The sequence below is a fragment of the Cornus florida genome, unplaced genomic scaffold (assembly GCF_030987335.1).
Source record: "Cornus florida cultivar Cherokee Brave unplaced genomic scaffold, ASM3098733v1 CherokeeBrave_3.0.0_Hap2_Chr02, whole genome shotgun sequence".
Lineage (NCBI taxonomy): Eukaryota > Viridiplantae > Streptophyta > Magnoliopsida > Cornales > Cornaceae > Cornus > Cornus florida.
Window position 1 is genome coordinate 25,282,788 of NW_026775572.1, and position 22,754 is coordinate 25,305,541.

Below are 22,754 nucleotides of genomic sequence, written 5' to 3' on the forward strand. Positions count from 1 at the left end.
ACTATGTATATATAGGCATAAAAATCCTAAACCCTAATCCCTGTTTAATTAGAGACAGAGCCCTAATTCTAAACCTAGTCGGCCCATGAAACTATCTCTGTTACGGCTTACCTATACGTGAAATTCCAACCCCAAAGTTAACTGTAACTTAAAACACAATTAAATTAAAACTCAATTAAATAATTAAATACACGTAACCAATTAAATAATAAAAGATAACACATGTCACATAGGTAAACAATTAAATCAAATTAATAAATAAAATAAACACATGTCACATAGGTAAACAATTAAATTAAATTAATAAAAAAAAATAATTAAACCAAATAATCACCCAAAAATACAATAAAAATAATAAATAAATGCCGAGACTATCCTTTTAAAATTAGGGGTATTACACCACCTAACGTCTATGTTCTAAGTGAAATTATAGGATCATTCCTAAGTCACATTTGAACAATATAGCATAGATGTACTTAACAACATCAAAACCTGTAATGATTCATTAGAAATCATAAAACATGAATGTACTTAACAACATTAAAGGTATACTATGATTCATTCAAAATCATAATGTATAAATGTACTTAACAATATTAAATCGCCAATAACCAAAATCACAAGTCACAATTACACATTGGTTGTCAACTTGGAATTGAATGCGAAATCAAATAGTGGAAAACTTGGACATCACATCTCGAATTAAACCATGATCAAAATGGTTATTCCGGGCATTAACCGGCTGGGAAGACCACCCTAGTAAGCAATATCTCAATGGGGATAACTCATACCTTCTGTACTAGAGCCAAATTCTAGCCATATCATAGTAACAATGTCCCCAGTAACTCCAAAATAAATAAGTTAACAACTTATATACGAAATATATATAAAGCACGAAACCACATTCCATGCCCAAGTAGTTTGTAACCACACAATACATGCTCTAAATCCACAATTACAATAGGATGACATTGTCGAATCTTTAGAGTGCGATTCGTTATACGCTATATGTCGAATCTTCAGTATGCGATTCGTTACACGCTATAATAATATAATCTAGTATTGAAAACATAAGCTAAAGAATCTAATACAAGTCTAAAATTATGCTTTAAACATACTACCAATGTTAAACACATGATTAAATTATTAACACAATAGAAACGGAAATTCATTACATAACCTAATTAATTTCTTTAAGTTTCAAATCTCAATCAAATGATTTCTAATTAACACATGTGAAACAATATAGCATGGTCATTACATATACCAATTCAAAAACTTAATCAGGCCATTTGAACAAAAAAATGAAATTTAATTAAATCATTATAATCAAATTCCTAAATTCTAAAATAATATCAAATGGTCCCAAATTAACATATGCTAGTATACAAGTCCTAGTTATCACAAATATCAAGTTAAAAACTTAATTAGGCCAATGAAACCTTTAAATTGATTTTAATTAATCCTATTAATTAAAATCTCTAGATTTTCATACTCATCCAAATGCTCTCAAATTAAAGTATGTTAAAGAACATGCCAAAACTTTATTTAAAAGTATATCGCAAGTTAATTTCATACAAGGTACATCCATGAGAATTAAACTTTCACAAAAGATAATTGTTAAATAAAAAGTGCAATTTTTATTCAATAATTCCAATTTAATATATGTTAACAAACATATCAAAGCATAATTTATCATCATGCCACAATTCAATTCTAAGCTATATACATCCTTGTAAATTAAATCTTATACAAAGAAATAAATATTACTAATTTTCTAAATTTGATACAACGCATGCAAATAAGTTGTATAATCATGGAAAACACTCAATACAACACATACAAAATCCTAAAACACCCCCTAACTCAATTTGAGATGAAAATCTCAAAAGCTACCAAAATGAAATCGCTCCGAATCCGACGAAACTTCTAGGTTTTATCGGGGACAACACGATGAACAAGAACCCCAAGGAAGCCCCTTCAAAATCACAACTTGACTTCAAACCCGAACTCAAGAAATAGCCAAAACGAGATTCCAATCGGTGGAATTGAAGGCCTTGCTAAGACGATCATAAAACACTAAGGCATTATGGCGTTTCACTAAGGGGAAGATGTTCAAAAGAGGAGAGAGAAGGTGGCAGCCATGGCTGCCATGGAATCCATCCAAGAGAGGGGAGAGAGAGAGTGAAATCTGATTTTTCACTTAAAGACCCCATATTTATAGAAAATCTCAAAAAGTGCCCCGAACGAGCCCCACTAGGTCCGGAAAAGTTGAATTCGCGTGAATGCACTCAAACAGCAAAACTCCGTGAACAAAAAAGAACCAAAATGAGAAAATATGAACAATGGAAAAAACTGTATTGAAAACTGAGTCTCGAGCAGAGAGATATGCCCCTAACAAGTTCGGCGGCAACTAGGGTCAGAAACCCTAAAACTGCGGGAAAACGACTAGAAAGAAATTCTAAGAGTACATTACTTGAAGAAAAGTGAAAATGAATCCCGTACAAGGATACAGGCTCAAAATAAGATATTTAACAATAACTTTCATTAATTGCTTAATGGCCCTCCAAAAAGTGAAAACTGCACAACTGGCCTAGAATGAAAATATCTTCCAAAAATATTTTCTTAGAAACCTTTGAAATAAAATATCTTCAAAAGGTATTTATGAAAACACCCCAAGAAAAGAAAATGTTTCTAAAGAACTATGCATCCTTGCCCCTATGGACACTGGGAGCAACCAGAGTACTTTTCTGAAAAAGTAAAGATACGTATTTCGTAAAAACCACTTAGAATGAAGATACATGAAGTCAAAAATCAACTTCGAATACAAAAAGTGTGGTTATGCCAACAAAGTGACAAATGGGGAAAAGACAAAATAGGGAAAATGACGAAAAGTGAATAATACGTCCGAAAAATGAAAAATGTGGAAATGACGCGGTTCTCAAAAGAAATTGTCAATCCAAAGGAAAGAGTCTCAGAAATCATTCCAGAGCACTCGAGACGACACTAAGTGACAAGAAACTGAACTCAGAAAAGAAAAGATTAACGAGAAAAAAAATATCCGTGAAAATCTGAAAAAAGGAAAAGAAGGAAAATGATCGAGTCATTACACTATTTGATAAGATATTTTTCATTAAATTTGCATAAATTTACCTTTAATTTTTTTAATTATTTATGTAAATAAAAAATTTTAGTATAAAATTTTTAAAAAAATTATAATTTTTTTAAAATTCTTAATGAATATATTACATGAAAAGAAGGTATTTTTTTAAAAAAATATTTTATTAATTTTTCATCAATATATTGTATGAAAAAAAGAAATTTTTTACAATAAAAATGTTTAAATTGGTAATAATACGTTTTATTATAAAGAATAAAGTTTTAATAATAAGTTAATCAATTCAGAAAATAGTAGAGAATTTCATTGTCTTGAATTATTGTTCTAATTAATTGTTCATGCATAAGTTTTATAGGTTTCACTATTTCTAGTTAAATTTATATATTTTTCAACTATATGTATTGGTATAATGATCGATATATATAGCATGTTGATCTATTTGAATATTGAGTTGAAATTTGAGGAACATGTTTTATCATAATTAAATCGAAATTTAAATTTATTACTTATGAAATTATTATTGTATTAAAAGTATTGCAGTTTATATATATACTCATTGATTGATAGGAAATATAAATTATATTTGAAATTATTAAATTAAATACATGCTACAACAAAGTTGTACATTTTGAATTCTTGCACTGATATAGCATACTATGAGCCTCTAAAAACAATTGTGTTAATTAACCTGGATAATGCCATAATGGTCCCCTAGATGAAAGTCCCAAAAAACAGTTATGCACATAAAAACATGGTCTATGAGTGAGAGAGTTCTAAAAATTAATCCTCCTAATTGGCAAACTTGCAGGTGCATTGGAGATTTAATCCTAATTACCATTAATTATATTTCAAAATTCATTTAATTGATAGTTACTAGCTAGAATAACATCCAATTTCACATGACACCTTTTTTCCCCCCTAATTTCTTATTTGCAAAAGGTTCTACATTTTTTTTTCCCTAATTGGTACTGACACACACATGACTCCACTGAGGCTCGAATCCCTGACCTCTCTTTGAAAAATAGGGACTTGGTACCGCTAGGCCACTGGCTTGTTGGTGCAAAAGGTTCTACATTATGACTACTGCAACAATTGAAAGCCACAATGTCCGATTAAGGTCTCGAATTTGAGAGGAAACGATTCCTATGGCCCCAAACGCTCGAGATCATATATGGATTACTCGAGATATTGTAAGGATTTGTCCCATCACTCTTGTGGAAGCAATTAGACTATTTGATTGCCTTGTTTGAATTAAACCCCATTAGACACATTAGGCCAAAGATTCTTAAACACCAAATTAAATATTGTATCCTACTCAGATCATGCATGTAGAAGCTGAAATGGTGCACCCAACGGCGTTCCAAAAAGATTTAGGTATGAATCGCTCCATAAAGCTTGACCTTAACACCACCCGTAAGTTCACTAAACGAAAAAAAAAAAAAAAAAAACGGCTTAGTGTTACAAGGGTATTTGTCTCACGTCGGATTTGGATGAAAAATGAAAGGAGTATAAACGAGTAGGTGTTATACCCTCGAGTCCACATGGCATTTGGCCCACACAGCTCGGTCAAACGGTCAACGAGCTACGCCACATCAGTAGCAATGGTCCGCATAATTTTGTTAATTGTCAAAGTTACCGCGACATCAACATACGTCGAACAGAAGAATGAAGACTTAAGTTGGGAGAGCATGACTCAGGATTACCTGGGATCTTAGGAGGTTTTGGTTTGGTGACTGAAGTTCAGGGTTCGTCGAGTCGACACTTGGCTAGACTTGTAGAGAGAAAAATACCATTTTTACTCCCGAGCACTCTATCTTATTTGACATTGTTTTATAATTATTTGAGAAATTATTCTCTTTTAATATTTAGTTAATGGACTCACACGTGATGTCATCGATGACATCACCCACTCTCACTTGGCTTATAAAAAGAAATGACCTAAGGCCAAGAGGGGATAGACAAAACGGAGGACGAAATGACCTCCCATTGGGAGAGAGCTTTAGACTCCCTATCAGATATATCCAGATTTCCCCACACTTCACACCTTCATCAAAGGAGTCAATGGTGTTTTTGTACACTGCCATCCTCTTTCTATCTCTATCTCGAGTCTGCCTGGATTTCCACCTCTCTCAATTCACCTCAAATTCTACTATGTTGCAAGTTATACTTCACCATTTGTTACTTTATTATGATTTTGAACCTACCCGAACGCTAGGTACCTACAGTGGGTATGCAGTAGTATCCAACAGTTTAAACTTTTCGATAAATGGACACGCGTCCACTCGTTACAGTTGGTATCAAAGCCAGACTCATCCTTAAGCTGGTGCCACGCCTATTTTACTATGTCAACTATAGACATTCTTTACCAAGGCCTGTGGCCTAGTGATATTTCCTTTCATTTCAAAGTGAAAGGTGGAAGTTTTGAGTATGCTAAAGTGCATTGTGGGAGTTAATTCTCGAGACCAAAAAAAAACCTGTTATAGACATTCTTTTTTTGCATGTAGTTGGTAATTGTTGATTTAAACACAGGTTAATGAAGGTCATAGGTTTCAACCTTGAAAAGGAACTTTGGAATAAACCTTGATCAATTTTCATATTTATACATGCCAGCGTGTTACAAATTTCTGGGACTTGTATTTTGTCAATGTGTACCCTTTTTAAAATGAAAAAAGAAAAAAATATTTCTCTTTCCCTTTTTCTTGTGTTGTACTCCTATATTTCTATATTTATAGAATTGGTTAGTGGTCAGGTTGGAGCCTTTGCAGTGTTTGTTTTTTTGAGGCAGAGGAACCTGGTTAAAGGTGGTAAGAGAGACTTGCAGCGTATAGCGCGTGTGATTGCTCTAAATATGGTATGCCCCTCGGAGCCTCACTTAAAGCCTTGCACTATATAGTGGAAAATTTGGGAAATCTTACTGGGACCAGGCACGTACCACTTCAGGACAGTAGGGGCGGAAGCCTTCCCTAAATTTTTTTTTTTAATTTACATTATTAACTATAACTTTAATTAAAATTTTAAAAATATCTCTACTCAATTTTTTAAAAGCCCCCCTTCACATTTTTATCTCACTAATTTCTCTATTGGATTTTTTCTAATTTATATTATTACCTAAAGCTTTAGCTAAAATTTTAAAAATACCCCACTCAATTTTTAAAATGGCCCACTTCATTTTTATTTTTTTAAAATTTGTCTACAATTTTTTTTAATCATGCCCTCCTCAAAAAAATTTCTAGATTCGTCACTGACTGAGTCTCTGATGAACTATTTCCGTATATATTTTTTTGAGAAGTAGAACTATGCCATATGTTAATCTATTGAATGAAGTCCAATGGTCTTTCTTATTTTTTTTTTTGTTTTTTTATAGCTTGTAATGAATCGGAAACTGGCAATTATCATCTGTCATGCAGGCTATTGGGCTTTTGTCTAAAGGCATTGATAACTGGGGACATGTAAGTAAAACAGTGTATTTGTTGTATTTTATGTTATTATTCTTTTTCTTTTATTATTATTATTATTATTATTATTATTATTTTTTATTCAAAGAAGCTCTTACAAGAACGCCCTTCAACCATCGAGCAAGAAATGAATTTCTCTCCTTTGATTATACGTGGCATAAAAGGCGTAGTACCCAAAAAATAAAATAAAAAAAAAAAAAAAAAAAAAACACCACTGCAATTTTCTTGTTTACCCCAATTCAGATTTTAAAGAACAACAAATCAACAATCATGAACATCCCGAAATAATTTTTGTGCTATTTATCGCCAATATTAAATGTATATGCAGCTTGCATGAAACTAACGGTTCCTTCTTCTTAATTTCTTCACTTTAAAAGTTCGCTAAAACTTCAGTTGATTTATTTATTTATTTAATTTTTTTTAATAAATAATTAGCACACTCATTAGTCACCTTGAACTCCCAAATGATTTGCAAATTACAAATGTGTGTAATTACTAACAAAAAAACATATATAATTTAAACTCGAATATTTTTACACCTTAGGAAAAGTGTGAGATATAATTTTTTTTTCTCTGTAAGTAATGTTGTAATTAGCTAAATTCAACATTAAAACGTGTCCTAAAACTCATATTTGAGTTTATTACAACTAAATTACTCCTTCGTTCAAGAAAAAATCACAAAATTCATTTTTCTATATTAATTGAATCTATCAATTTTTTTTTTAAAAAATTTCATTTCGAGCTACAAATTAATTTCTTTTTCTCCCTTAGTACGAGTTTCCTTAAGGTTTTTTATTTTTTATTTTATTTTTATGACGTGAGAACTCTTGTAATTATTCATCTTTTCATTTTTTAAACTTATAGCTACCAATTAAACTCTCGCCTACCTATCCCAATTCCATAACGAGAGTAACATTTTAAGTCAAGAACTAGCGAACTATTCCAACCCAAATTCAAAAACGGAATATATGGTGGTTCAGAATTTGTAAGCTAGTGGCCTAGTCCTACGATGAAGTGACAGCTTTCTTTTTTTCTTCTCTCAGTATACTTTTATCCTTTTCACATTTCTCCACCTTGCGACGTGAAATTATTGTCCATGGACCGCGATATCAAATTGTATTGTATACTTTCTTCTCTTTTTAACATTATATATATTTTCACAAACACTTTCACCTAGCTAAATAATGTCTTACTCCGTATTTTATTACTGCTTAATTCTCTTACTTATAGCAGTTATGTGTTTGGCTATATAGGGAATGTTTGGAGAGCAACTGCTCACATAATAACAGCTGCCATGGGGCCTGGACTTCTCTCAGTTGCTTGGGCGATCGCTCAGCTTGGATGGATTGCTGGTGATCCACTTGCCATCTTTCTCTTCTCCTTTTTAATTTACTACACCTCTACTCTTCTGGCCGCATGTTACAATTCCGGTGACCCAGTCACCGGCAATAGAAACTATACTTACACGGACACTGTTAGATCATCAAACCTTGGTAAATCTCTCTCTCATTTTGAGATAGATTGGCAAGTGATTTTTTATTCATTATTATATATATATATTGAAGATGAAGATCAACAAACTAAACGTCTTCTGTTCAGGTCAAGGTCTGTGGAGTTATTCAATACCTGAAACTTTTTCAAGGAGCCATTACTAGCACCATTTCAGCTTCTAGGAGCATGATGTGAGTACGATTGCACGATTTTTGAATTTATCCAAACACGGCTTTATATTATATGCGTGCGTTAGATCAGTGATTTGGAATCATCATTAAGAGTTAAATTCCTCGTTCATCAAACACAAAGGAAACATCGTCACATTCACATCACATCGCATCAACATAAATGTATATAGTGGTAGTAATCATATACATCCATTTACAACATAATATTTTACAGGATTCACCCAACTCTAAGATTAAGTCCATAAAGAAATATTTTACTATTATATATCAAGGAAGAAAATGTGAGTTATGTAGCGGAATAAGATGTGGAAGTTTGTATTAAAAATAATCTAGATGGGTGGTGAATAGGTATTATTTGCTGCTTTATTTAATTTTTATTTATTTAATTTTAATGAAATAAAACTAAAATTAAACCCACAAAGCAAAAATAAAGTGCAAGTAAAGTAAATAAAGTGAGAGATGACACCAGGATTTTTAGCGAGGAAACCCCGATTGGTGGAAATCAACCGATCGTTATAGGAAAAACTTCGTGGACTATGTCGTCCAAAGCAAAACGGTCAACTATATTTGAAGCAAAGTATACTGAACTTTGACTAAGACTCACACCATACCGTTCTACCAAAAACCAATTGCTAACAATCCCTGGCTTGCGACTCCCCTGTCCAACAGCCTCAGGCTTACACTTGATCTATGTAGAAGAGTTGCAGGTAGATCAAACAACACTCCACGAATGCTTTGACTCCTTCAAAGTATGATCGCTTCACCCATTTTCCTTGAATTTGAATTTGATAGACAGTGAAATAAATTTTGTTTTTCAGAATCTCTAAATCTTCAATTATGCTTCAATTACGATGAGATAGAGAACAACACTCCTAAATCACTCTTGTGTGGACACTTGTGATACCCCCGAATTTCAGAATGCGGGTTGGCCAGGCCCACGCCCGAATACTCAAGGATATCCAAAACAAATTGATAATAAACGAACACAGAGTACAAAAGAATAAAGAAGAATAAATAAATGTTGACAAGAAACTAAAATGATAATCTAATAATAAACCTCATAATATATTTTCATTAATTAATAAACTCTTCTGATACAACTGATCCTCCAAAATACAACTCGGGAATCCATACTGTGTGGACCCCTAGAAAATCCAAACTAAACAAATGACAGTAATCTAAAACAGGAAACTGAATTATAAAGGAACTCCTATGTAGCATCGGAAGAATGAAGTAGACTGATCCCCGCTCAGCACGAACAACCTCTACTCGTGACGAACACCTGAAAAATAATGGTGGGTCAGGCCCACAAACAAGTTCTACTCTACTACAGTCCAAGCAGAGATTCGATACACGTATACATCCTAGTCAATCCAACAGTAACTAGTAGTTTGTATATATATATACACACACTAAAGGAACCTCACTAGACTATAAGGTTGTCTCAACCTGAATAGTAGGCAGCATGCAAAATGCACATATAGTGGACATGAGTACCTAGACCTACCAGGGTACACAACTACACTATATCTAGCTACACATCCTTAGCGATATACGCGCCCTAACCATTAATCCTGAGACTCAAGCTCATATCATGACACTATACTTATATATATATAATCTAGTAACCATCCTATCCAGTATAAATTAATCCTCCATAAGTCATTCAACTTGTTCAGCTGACCTGACTTGAATATAAGTAGGACTTAACATTTTAGTTAATCCATTCCCTTATATAATAAATTAATCATCCATAAGTCATTCAACTTGTTCAGCTGACCTGACTTAAATATAAGTAGGACTTAAAATTTTAGTTAATCCATTCCCTTATATAAAATAGGTAGGACTTAACTGATAAGTTAATCCATCCCTAGAATGCCACCATCCCATACCGGTGCATTAAGCCACACAATCCAACAATTGATGTAACAATTAAGGAAATACATCAAACATTCCATAAATAACTATGATAAATATGATATCAAGTTATTACATAATAGGAATGACTTATTATTTCTTTAAACTTCCTATATCATATGTCCTACACAAACTGAATCTTATACATAATGATATTTTATTATACCGTTAAATAAGGATTCTCTATATCCAATTCATCCTACACATTTAATCTCAATTGCTAAAATATTTTAAAAGATTAAATCCATTCGTTTGTTTAAAACATTCAAATAGCAAGCATCATTATGATTGAGTCTATTTAAATTTATTAAAATCCAAACCTAGTCCCTATTTAATGTTCAGGAATCTTAGGCATGTTTCTACGTTCCATCATTCCACAGATATGAAAAATACATAATTTAAACATGTAAAAATTCACATAAGAAATCAAATCAAAATCATACATTTTATCAATTCATAACACAAGAACAGATATGAACCAATTTCATAAAACCTATGTTCTAACCCAATTAAACATGCATAATTATTTAATTTTATGTGTTTAATAAATTCTGGAATTTCCTAGGCATGTACAGAAACACGAATCAAAGGGAAAGAGATAGAGGAAGAACTTGCCTTAAACTTTCGGACTGAAAGTTAAACTTCTTCTTCCTTGATCTTTTCTCTAAAGGGTTTTCTCCTCATTCCTTCCTCTTTCTCCTTCTCTCTCTAGAATATATTACGTGATATATTTTCACTCCTTTTTCAACCTATAGTTGCCTATTTATAGGCTAAATAATAATTCTATTCCTTTTCTCAATCCAAGTCAACTTAATAAAGAAAAATAAAAAATGAAAATATTAAAAAGGTAACTTAAAATATGTTACGTATATAATCTATGTATATCCTTATTAATTAAATAACCTTATTAATTAAATAAAATATATACATTAGATTATTTATTAATACTAAAGTTACCATAATGTTAAACGGTAACTTAAAACATGTTACGTATATAATCTATCTATATCCTCATTAAATAAATTAAAATATATACATCAGATTATTTATTTATACTAAAGTTACCATAATATTAAAAAGTAACTTAAAATATGTTACGTATATAATCTATCTGTATCATCATTAAATAAATAAAATATATACATTAGATTATTTATTTATACTAAAGTTACCATAATATTAAAAAGGTAACTTAAAACATGTTACGTATAAAATATATGTATATCCTTATTATATAAATATATAAAATATATACATCAGATTATTTATTAATACTAAAGTTACTATAATATTAATAAATTACTTTCCTTTTTATATATATGTATATACATATATATCTATATATATACATATACAACTATCCATGGGTAATTATCCATACCCATCCAACCTCTATCCAAGTAGTTCATGAGACCCAATTAGTTAGCCCATTACCACTAACCATAACCATAAAATAAAATAAAATAAAACATTTAATCATTTAATTTACAATTAATTACAATTAATCAAATACATCATTTAAGCACACAATCTAATTAAACAAATAATACAAATAACACCTAAACAAAATATAAATAACACATAGACAAGTAGCCAATTAATCAAGTAACATTTAATTCAATTAAACACATAAACAATTAGTCAAATAATCAATTAAACAATTAAAAAAAATACAATAAAAATAAATAAATAAATACCGAGACTATCCTTTTAAAATTAGGGGTATTACAACACTCCTAAATCACTCGTGTTTTATGTGTATGCTCTTAAAAATAAAATCAGAAAAACTAAATTGATTTTCTGAATAAAAATCTTTCTCAAGCAATTCTCTCTATTAGAAAAATATATATTTTCAGGCCCTAAAAGTTTAAGTGATAAAACATATATTGATAGACTTTTGAAAACCTAATTATATTTCAAAAACAAGTTAATTTCGTGTATGATCATTATGGTAAAAGTTTATGCAAAATAGGAAGTCAAAACAGATACGGAAACAAAGTTACCAAAATTTGTTGAAGACCTTGACCCAGTTCAGCCACCTGTAACCGGTTCAAGTTGGTCAGTAGAAAATTCTTGCAAACCAACTTTGACACTTGAACCTATTACAAGAAACTTGAACCAGTTTAAGTTGGGCAGAATGTAAACTTCCCAAAAACTCAATATTGAACCTCTTGAGTGTCCTTACACAGTCTCTTACTTTTCTAAAACGTTGTTCTCATCATCCCGGAGTGTATCGAAGTATAAACACTTGAAATTCTTCAATTCCGTTTTCGATCTTGATTCTTGACAAATCAAACTGAAAATTTACAATTCAATCAGACTCGTTTTGATAACTAAATATGCCAATTACAAATTCATATCTCACAGAGAACCCCACTCAATTACTCACTCACTCACTCATCATCTCTTTTGAGGCTAATCTTAGCAATATACTCTACACTCGGAAATTACATATACTTTCCCCTCTCCTCACAACGCTCATCCTTAAATCTGTTACATCTTTTTTTCTCTAATTTTCATAGACGGAGTTACCTTATCAGCCTTCAACTCTAAAATAGCAGTCTTCTGATTTCCATGTCCAACTGATTCAACTTTTTTTGAACGGGTTCAATTAGAGTTACTATCATGTCCAATTGGTTCAAGAAAAAGTTGAATTGGTTCCAAACATCTTAAACCTGTTCATATCTCCTAGAACACTGCTTGCACACTGAATTTGAGCCACAAAACCCAACATCATCATTGTGGTCCTTGTCTTATTCTATGTGAATTCTCAGTCTCCATTCCTTTTTGTTAAGTATGTTTATGTAACTTTTTAGAGTCATTTATAATAATGTCATTCCCATGCTATTTTTGGTTTTTTTCTATCTCTTCATCTATTACTTGGAAATTAAAATTTAAAATTTCCACCACACCGTCGCATTTATAAAATTTCAGTGTAACCAAGTCTACTCTTTTATTATATTGTTAATGGTGCCATACCTCATTAATTTTTCTCATACATGTTCCCTATCTCTTCTAATCACTTCAACGGTTCACTTTAACATTCTTATTTTCGTTCTATAAAAAATATTGTCCTTATTTCTTTCTAAAACCAACACTCCACTCCATAAAGCATAATGTTGACTTAAAGCAATCCTTTCTATATATAATTTTTATTTAATTCAATATTTGTGTTATTCTTTTATCACATAAGATGCTAGCGGGAGCGTGTGCAGGTGACACTAATAATTACGACACTGGGCGAGTTGCAAGTGTACAATCTCACATCGCCTGGGTGTGGAGGGATCATGTGTTATATGTAGATTCAACTAATAATTACGACACTGGGCGAGTTGCAAGTGTACAATCTCACATCGCCTGGGTGTGGAGGGATCATGTGTTATATGTAGATTCAACGCCCTTTTACTAGAGTAGTACCAGGATGGATGGATGACCCTCTAGGAAGTCAACGGACAATATTGTGTCTGGCTAGAATGAGAGTTGTTACACTTTCCTTCCGTTTTTATTATTGATCCTAGGGGTGCAAGTTAGACGGGTTTAGCTCGACCCAACCTGTAACCCGAATTACATTTATATATATTATTATATTATATTTTTGTCACCATCGCTGTCGTCGCCATCTCACCTTCACTGCTACTGTCGTCACCGCTGTCATAATCTTGCCGCCGTACAACTATAAATGTCCCATCTCCCTCCTCCTCGTCATCCTCACTTCTTTTGCTTAAATAGATAAAGTATGGCAACTCAGAGAGTAGCCCCATTGCAATAGTCACACAAAGCTTCGACAAAACCCTTAGCTTAACCAACCACTCACTACTACTATTTTTATTCTCCATCACCATCCTTCTCTACACCACAATCATTGAACCCTAAATCCCTATTTTGTGTGTGTGTATATATATATAGACTCACACACATACTTATCAAATACATATTAAGCCCCCCAAAAATTTGAAATTACTATTTAATAGGTGCCGAATCTCAATTTGAAATCTTTTAAGTGTTATTTTTGGAAATCCAAATTTATATATATGTAAAAGACTAAACGTAAATATTAGCCATATTTTTATGGAAGGCCTATTTTTTTGCCCATTTTTCCGGCCTATTAGAGTTTATCCTTTGATATTAGTTGATGGTATCCAAATCTTCTCCTTGTTTTACTATTTTTTTATTTTAAATTTTTTGTCCACTTATATAGTGTATATATTATATATATATATATATTGACATATGGTATATGTGTTTATATATACATATATTTATAAATATAGAAGCCTACCAAATATATATATATATAACCTGTATTTTTATGAAAAATAATTTTCAAGCTTATTTCTTGCCGATTTGTCCTGCCTATTAATTTTTATCATTTCATACTAGTTGATGGTACCCAAATCTTCTCCTTGTTTTACTAATTTTGAACTTTAGATTTTTTGTCCACTTATATATATATATATATTGACAGTATGGTATTAGCATGGAGATATATATAGAGAGGGAGGCCTAACCCATTTTCGCTGACTGAAAAAAAAAAAAAAAAAAAAAAAAAAAAAAAAAACGGGTTGTCCTATACAACCCGGCCGACTGGAAAATATTTAGGTTGGGTTTCATGGGTTGAACCACGAATTCGAGTTACCACGGGCCAGCCCAACCCAACCCGAAGTCGGGTTGAGGTTGGGTTCGGGTTGGGATGGGTTGGCCAGCCCAAGTTGAGGGTTGTTACACTTTCTCTCCTTTTTTTTTTTTTGATCCTAAACATTGAAAGTGATTATCTTGAGTAATCGTTTTCATTATATCTGATTTTTTTTTTTTAAAATTTATATCCCATATATTTTGTTTTCCTTGGACTAATTCTCAATCCTTTTGATTCTAAAGCATTTCTATGTATTACTAATTTTATTGCTAATTAAGTTTTCTTTACAAGTATCTACTAGTAGAAGATCATAGGCAAACATCATGCACCATTGCCATGGAATATCTTCTTGGAAATTTTTTGTTATTTCACCTAAAATTATTGCAAAGAAAAATGACACAGTACATACTCTAGTTTTTATGTCTGTATACATAATTTGGGTACTTATTATTTGCATGAGTAAGGCTTACCAAATTATATATATCTTTGAAACCCTATCTTAAGTGGTTTTTTTTTTTTGTTTAAATCTTTGTCCTAATGATTGGATGCTCTTGTGGTTTTTAATCAAATAGGGGAATCAAATGGTATGATTGCTACCATCAGAGTGGCGGGACAAATCCTTGCGTCTTCTCAAGCAAACCATATATGAATATATGATTGTGTTTGGCCTCATAGGAATCATTTCCTCTCAAATTCCATGCTTTGATGGGATGTTGTGGCTTTCAATTGTTGCAGTAGTCATGGTGTTTCCAATGCACCTGCAACTTTGCCAATTCCGATTAATAAGTATATCAATCGGAATTGGCAAAGTTGCAGGTGCATTGGAGATATAATCCCACTTACAATTCTGTTTGTTTAAGATAAAACAGTTCCAAATTCAATTAGTTGATCATAGTTGTTGCAAAAACATCCAATTTCACATGACACCTTTTTTTTTTTTTTTTTTTCTTTTTTTCATGGTCGATGATCAGGAACCGGAAAATTCATGGGAAGCATCACTGGAATAAGCATTGGCAGTAGTGGGACTCCAGCCCAAAAGATATGGAGCATCTTCCAAGCACTCGGCACCATAGCTTTTGCCTATTCTTATTCTGAAATCCTAATTGAAATTCAGGACACAATCAAGTCCTCACCAACAGAAGCTAAGTCAGTTGCAATGAAGAAAGCAAATCTGCGAAGTGTTGCAATCATGACTACTGCCTACATGTTCAGTGGCTGCATGGGCTATGCTGCTTTCGGGGACCTGACCCCGGGATTGCCCCGTGACGGCTTCCATAGGCCATATTGGCTTCTCGAAATAGCCTACGCTGCCATAGTAATCCAACAATTTGGTGCATACCAAATCAACTCCCAACCCATTTTTGCTTTCATAGAGAAAACTGTATCAGAAAGATTTCCTCAAATTGATTCCATCATCAAAGAAATCGAAATCCCAATTCAGGGCTTCAAGCTCTACAAATTCAAAAATTTTCTTCCCTGGAAAGGTTACAAATTCAAACCTTTTCGTTTGGTCTGGAGAACTATGTTTGTGATTATAATCACTCTCGTAGCAATGCTTGTGCCGTTTAATGATGCCTTTACAATTATGGAGGCCATTGCGTTTTGGCCTCTCACTATATACTTCCCTGTAACGATGTATATAGAGCAAAAGAAGATACCCAAATGGAGCACAAAATGGATCTCCCTTGAAATCGTAAGTGTTGCTTGCCTCCTTAATTATCACAATTGCTGCTGCTTCAGGCTCCATTGCTGCGATTGTTGATTCTAGCAAGTTTTACGTACCCTTCGAAACCTATTTATGCTAATTCAACAGAACCAATCTCACTCAACCTTTTTGAAATTAGTGAAGGAAAAATGTTCATCTGTCTCAAAAGAACTATTTGCTTTTGCATTCTGTTTTGTTTCACAGCATTACAAAGAGAAGGTGTAAAATTTGTTTTAAAAATATGTAACTTCTTAAAATTCGTTAGTACAGCTGGTTGCGGTCAAATTGAAGAGCTTAGAGAAGTTCCACAGACCAACTAAATTATTTAGACAAGCTTCACAGTCTTTTGGTGTATACGTGTATCACGTGTTTGTGCAAGTATATTATATTATCTGGATGCATGATTGCTCCAGACCTTGACAGATTTGGATAAAGGGTATGGATCCGATGTGATGCACGACACTTTGTGTTTAGTATTTTTAAAGTTTAGATTTTATTTATTTATTTATGTTTTATAATCTTTTATAGAAAGTTTAACTTTAATTATTTTCTTTTATGAATTATTTTTCTTTTGTTATTAGGTTTCTTTATGGTTAATCTTTTTAATACTAGAATTTCTTTAATTATAAATATGTGTATTGCAATTAATTCAATTATTCAATACAATATCACATTTATCTGAATTTATCTCTTGTTTTGTAGATTCAAGATACCCTACTTTGTAGATTCAAAGTAACGTGTTCCTTGTGAACATTCTATCGTTTTTTGCTATGTTAAGAGACTTGTCTTTTTCTCACCCAAAAATAGGAGGATATCAAATAATTAATAATAAACAAACACATAATACAAGATGAAATAATAATAAATAAATATTCCCTGAATGAAAAAACTAAATAATAATTGATTAATAAATCCTTGATACCAATAATCTCCAAATAAATCAATAAATGAAAAATCCTTCAAAGTACAACTCGGGAATCCAATGTTACATGGACCCCTAACAAAAAATCCAAAACTAAAATAATAATAAAGTCTAAATAACTAAGTCTAAACAATGAATGAAATCAGAGATAATGTCCTACATCGATAATCCGGAAGAGTAAAGATGAATGCTCTCTAATCAGCACGAATAACCTCTAAGTCTGGAAATGATGTGGACCTAAAAAATAAATTGTGGGCTAAACCCACAAACAAGTCCTATCTACTACGACCCAATCAGAGAACCAATAAATAGTACATCCCCAGCTAAAACTCATGATATACCTACATAGTCAATACATCCATATATATGCTATAGACGTCATTGAATATAGGGCAGTATCAACCTGATAGAGAGTATCACTTGATAATCATTCACAGGATGGTCAAGAGTCCCTTTTTTACCAGGGCTAACACATCTCCTATATCCAGATACTCATCTCCGGCAATATACACCTTAGTCCTATCCACTAATCCCGAGACTCCAAACTCGTATCACGGCATATACATATATAAGATCATCAAGAAAGCCGAATATGAAAATAGCATAATGTAACGTGTCTAGAATTATTAGCCAGTTTACCTACTCATCTAATCATCAACGTCATATCTAACAATTGCATAAAGTATCAAAGAGACTAGCTTATTAACTATCTCAATGATTTCATCTCAAATATACATTAAATCCATCAAACCATATATAACAATGGTACAACATATAGTTACAGCCATGAATCATGCTTGTAAACCACAACTATAATTAAAATCACAAATCCAACCCGTACATTTAATTACATAAATTAAACATAATAAAAGATTAATTTGCAACTAGTTAATTTAATATTTTTCATCATATCACAAAACATTAGAGACATGGCAGGTGACCTTGATGGCAGAAAATCAACGTCGGGGTATTTATTCACTTTGGCAGTGGGAGCTGTGTCGTGGCAGTCTAAATTGCAGAAGTGTGTTGCCTTGTCTACAACTGAGCCGAATATATTGCTGTTACTGAAGCCAATAAAGAATTACTGTGGATAAAACAGTTCCTTCAAGAATTAGGGTTAAAGCAAAAAGAATACGTAGTATCCTGTGACAGTCAGAGTGCTATTGACTTGAGCAAGAATGCGATGTATCATTCTCGCACAAAGCACATCGACGTTAGGTATCATTGGATGCGTGAGGTGATTGAGAAACAATTGCTACAGTCGAAGAAAATTCATACAGACAAGAATATATGCCTTTGATATGTTGACAAAAGTGTGGTTCCTGAGGCCATGGACTCAATGGAAGTCTCTCCCAGTAATGGGATTGAAGAGTTCATTCAGGAGCTGACACAGAATGATAGGTTGGGGCCACCTCCTGCACCAGTTTCAGCCATTAAGGCCTTGGCTACCGTGATACTCACACCAGTACATTTGAGCAGTGACTCCTACTGTCCTGTCTACAAGGATGAGTTTGAGGTCGGTGTGGAAGTGAGAGAGCTGCCTTGCAAACATTTTTGTCACCCTAATTGCATCCTTCGTTGGTTGAACATCCACAATACATGTCCAGTGTGTGGGTACCAGCTAAAAGTTGACGATGATTCTGCTCAAATTGACAATATTGCTGAAAATTTTGGTGGGGATGAGGTAGCAGATCAACTTAATAGGTGGTGGACTCAACTGCATTCTTTGTGCCCAATCAGTCTATTGTCAAATTGGAGGTCATGGTACCTCAATGTCAGAGGCAATAGAATAAACTCTTCCTCTGAAGGTACTTTATTTATTTGTTTTTTTTTGTTTAAAACTATGGTTTAATTCAAATTTCACATACAAAATTAACATTTCATATCCTACATTCTTGTTCCTTCATATTATACTAAAATGAAAGCTGCTAGTCCAGCTATATCATCATTAATATTGCTATAAACTGGTCAGTCATACTAATTTCTCTGATAAAATTTTACAGACTGACATGAATTAAGCTGTAACATTCATTGTATAAACTCATTACTCTTGGCGCTAACTCTTTTTGAAGTAAAATGTAAGAAATGTGTTATTTTCTACGGATGGTTTGTGGTGGCGCTCTTGGCTCATTTTCTAGATTCTTGTCCAAATTGCAGCCCTGTGGAAGCCAGAAGAAAGTGGTTTGTATAAACAGTTTTATGATTGAATCGTCTCTTTGGCAGGTATGAGTTTATATATATACTTTATTTTAGAGATTGCTCTGATGCAAATGGAAAGGTATCAAGGGCTGGCAGGTGTGTCTGTATGCTATTCTAAAGGGTTGTTTGGATATCCCTATGAATTGAATGATCTCATTCACTTTTAAATTGAATTAAAGGTAGAAATTCATCATCTAAAATAGACCTTCTCAGAAAAATAAGTCATTTTAGATATGATTTTTAAAATCATAAATTTGTTGTAGGAAGAAAAATGTTTTTTTTTTTAATGATAGCACTTGGTAATGATGTAGTCTATCTATAAAATGTTTGAGCTTTCTTACTTAGCCGAAGAATAAAAGTGAATAGCCTGACGTACCAAATAACTTTGATTAGTCATGTTTGCAATATATAAAGAAGGGGGTATGGACCGTAGGTCCCATTTTTTTTATATTTTCCGGCCAATCAAAATTTTAGTCCGTAAAATCACTTTCAAGAGTTCGGCCTTAAAATAATTTTCCGAAATGTTTTGTAAGCTTTTAAGCTCCCCTCTCTCTCTCTCTCTCTCTCTCTCTCTCTCTCTATGTGTGTGTATATATAAGGGGGAGGTGCAAAAAACACCCTTGAAGTATATTTTTCGTAGCACTTTTACCCCCTATTTGAAAAAGTGTGCAATAAACACCCCTAATCTTTTGAAATTGTGCAAAATTACCCCTCCATCAGAAATCTGACATAAATTAGTATTGTAATACCTATTTTGCCCTTTTACTCTTCCCAAAATACCCAAGGGGATACATATGCTATGAATCTCATACTATAGGGGTTTTTTGTGCACATTATCTTAAACTTTTTTTCTCTATATATATATTTAACATTTAGTGTTTTCACTCTCCAACATTTTTTTTTTCTCTCTCAACATTGTATTTCTCCCCCTATTTATCATCTTTTCAAGTTCTAATTAGACTTCGGGATAATTTTATTTAACTAAGGAAAAATTATATAAGAAAAGTAGACAATTGTTATGCCTTGCAAAAGGTCCTGAATTTACACCATTACCAGCACAGGCCGATCAACATTTTCATGTCAAATTTTCCACTTCCTACACAAGTATAACAACTGTTTTGTAACGTTTAGTGCATGTGAAGCACAATTTAATAATTAAATTATGTAGCTTTAATGTTTCTTTTGATAGAAGTTTTAAAGCTTTAACAACATGAATTATATGTATACCTTCTTATATAGCAGAAAACAAGTTATTAGAATCTGATTCTACAAAAGTAATACTTGCTGGGTCCATGTAGCCATAGTAATTCCCCAAGTACTTCTCCTCAGACAGAGGATCCTCGTTCACCTTTTCTGATTTTTCATGTTTCAACTTGCAGGAGAATACTCTGTTTTTTTTTACCTTCGGAATCCAAATCCAAACTGTTAGTTAGGATGCTTGACTCGGAATTGGAGTAGAAAGTAGCGAAGGTGCTTAAACTGATATATATATCAATAGAGAGAGACACCCATCAACAAGGACCCAAATTGCTGCAACAGCGAAAAACAATTCCGGCAAACTTGTGCACAACCGGGTGAAGAAAATGGGTATCATCTCCATCACTGGGAAGACCATAACCTTAGTGACCGTGAAGACCGGCGAGAAGTACCGAAGCTTGCTGGAACTAAGGATCACCGGAAGCTCCGGCGAATCCACTGTTTTGGTTTCGCTAAAACTGTGGGGTCTCTTCATCGTCCAGTTTGGTTGCTGTTGCTAAAGCTTTCAGTTTCATAATTCCGAAGGCTCAAGTGTGTATATAAATTAAAATTTCCTATATGTTAATTAAATGCCGGATTCGAAGTCGCTCTGCATTTGAAATGCCGATGGTGTTCGCTTTGACAGATCGGCATTTCAGACTCAAATCAGAATTTTCAAGAAGGCGTTGAAGCCATCGGTGATTTCAGGTTAGGAAATTCATCATCCAGTTGATGATAACACCTTCAACTTCATCTTCTCCGGTGGCGGCAGATTCATCTCCTTTCTCTCTTAAATTTTCTTTCACATGATCCCCCTTCTCTCTAACATAGGTGGTCTATATCAAAGAGATGATTAATTATAAAGGCTCTGTGTCTTTGGAACATAGGTGGTCTTTTGATAAAGACTATGTGTCTCTGATCATCACCGACTAAACCGAATAGGCTCTATGTCTCTAATAATCACCGACCCAACCGAATAGCTTCTAATAATCACCGACCCAACCGAATTGCTTTTAATCATCACCAATTGAACCATTGAAATCCATGAACCTGTAGAGACCATGAAGAGTACATCGAAGCCTTATCAGTTCCTGTGAGTCGCAAAGCTTCAGCTCTGTCCGGCGACCTCAGTCCAGACCATCTAGTGAGAGTAACAATTTCAGACCACCACCACCTGAGAATTTTAAGCTAGCCAAATTGAGAACACAGAGGTACAATGCCAACATGTAACAGTTCCGATGAACCTCCGGTGATCTTCAGTTCCTGCCCGTCAGAGACTGATGCAAATGGGTGAGGTGAGTGGGAAATACAATGATGGGCCAAACGATGTCACTTGGTTTTTTGTGTCCTTTTTCGTCATTTCACAACATAATGTATTTTTAAATTATTTGTAAAATGTATGGGTGAGGGTAATTTAGACAAATTCTATTTTAAATGTGTCAGATGGACTTATTTGCACAAAATTAAAACTATAGGTGTTTTCTGCACGTGAGGGGTGTGATATGCACTATATCTATACTACAGGGGTGTTTTCTGCACTTCACCCATATATATAATATGTAATGACTTTATTTTTAACTAAAATCCTATTTTGCAGTTAACTTGATAAAAAGGGCCAAGGTACTAGTCAATTCTTGATTAGCTGGGTGGACTTCAGGTTTTGGAAAGGAAAAAAAAAATGTTCAATATTTTAACTATCTACCACTATGATTACTATTGTATATGAAAATGTAACATACAAGGGTGGATGTAGGGGTGGATTCTGATGGGCTTGAGCCCATTCGGAAAAAAAAAAAAAAAAAAAAACGAAAATTTTACTATACTAATTTCAGCCCAAAAAAGGAAAAAAAAATAATAATAATAAAATTAGCCCACCCAATCAAACCC

General features: G+C 33.0%; 1 protein-coding gene and 1 pseudogene across 1 annotated transcript; both read left to right on the forward strand.

Moving 5' to 3' along the window:
• The first annotated feature begins 4,458 nt into the window (after positions 1-4,458).
• Positions 4,459-16,610, forward strand: LOC132295876 (amino acid permease 3-like; annotated as a pseudogene).
• Positions 16,611-18,762: 2,152 nt separating this feature from the next.
• On the forward strand, positions 18,763-19,440 carry LOC132295877 (E3 ubiquitin-protein ligase RING1-like). The gene is made up of 2 exons (XM_059794142.1): positions 18,763-19,240; positions 19,436-19,440. The coding sequence occupies exons 1-2, from the start codon at positions 18,763-18,765 to the stop codon at positions 19,438-19,440; spliced, it is 483 nt and encodes a 160-aa protein (XP_059650125.1).
• The last annotated feature ends 3,314 nt before the right edge of the window (positions 19,441-22,754 follow it).

Bases quoted from the DNA above. Each gene is read 5' to 3' on its own strand.
- LOC132295877 (XM_059794142.1), top strand. From the start codon at position 18,763: ATGGACTCAATGGAAGTCTCTCCCAGTAATGGGATTGAAGAGTTCATT.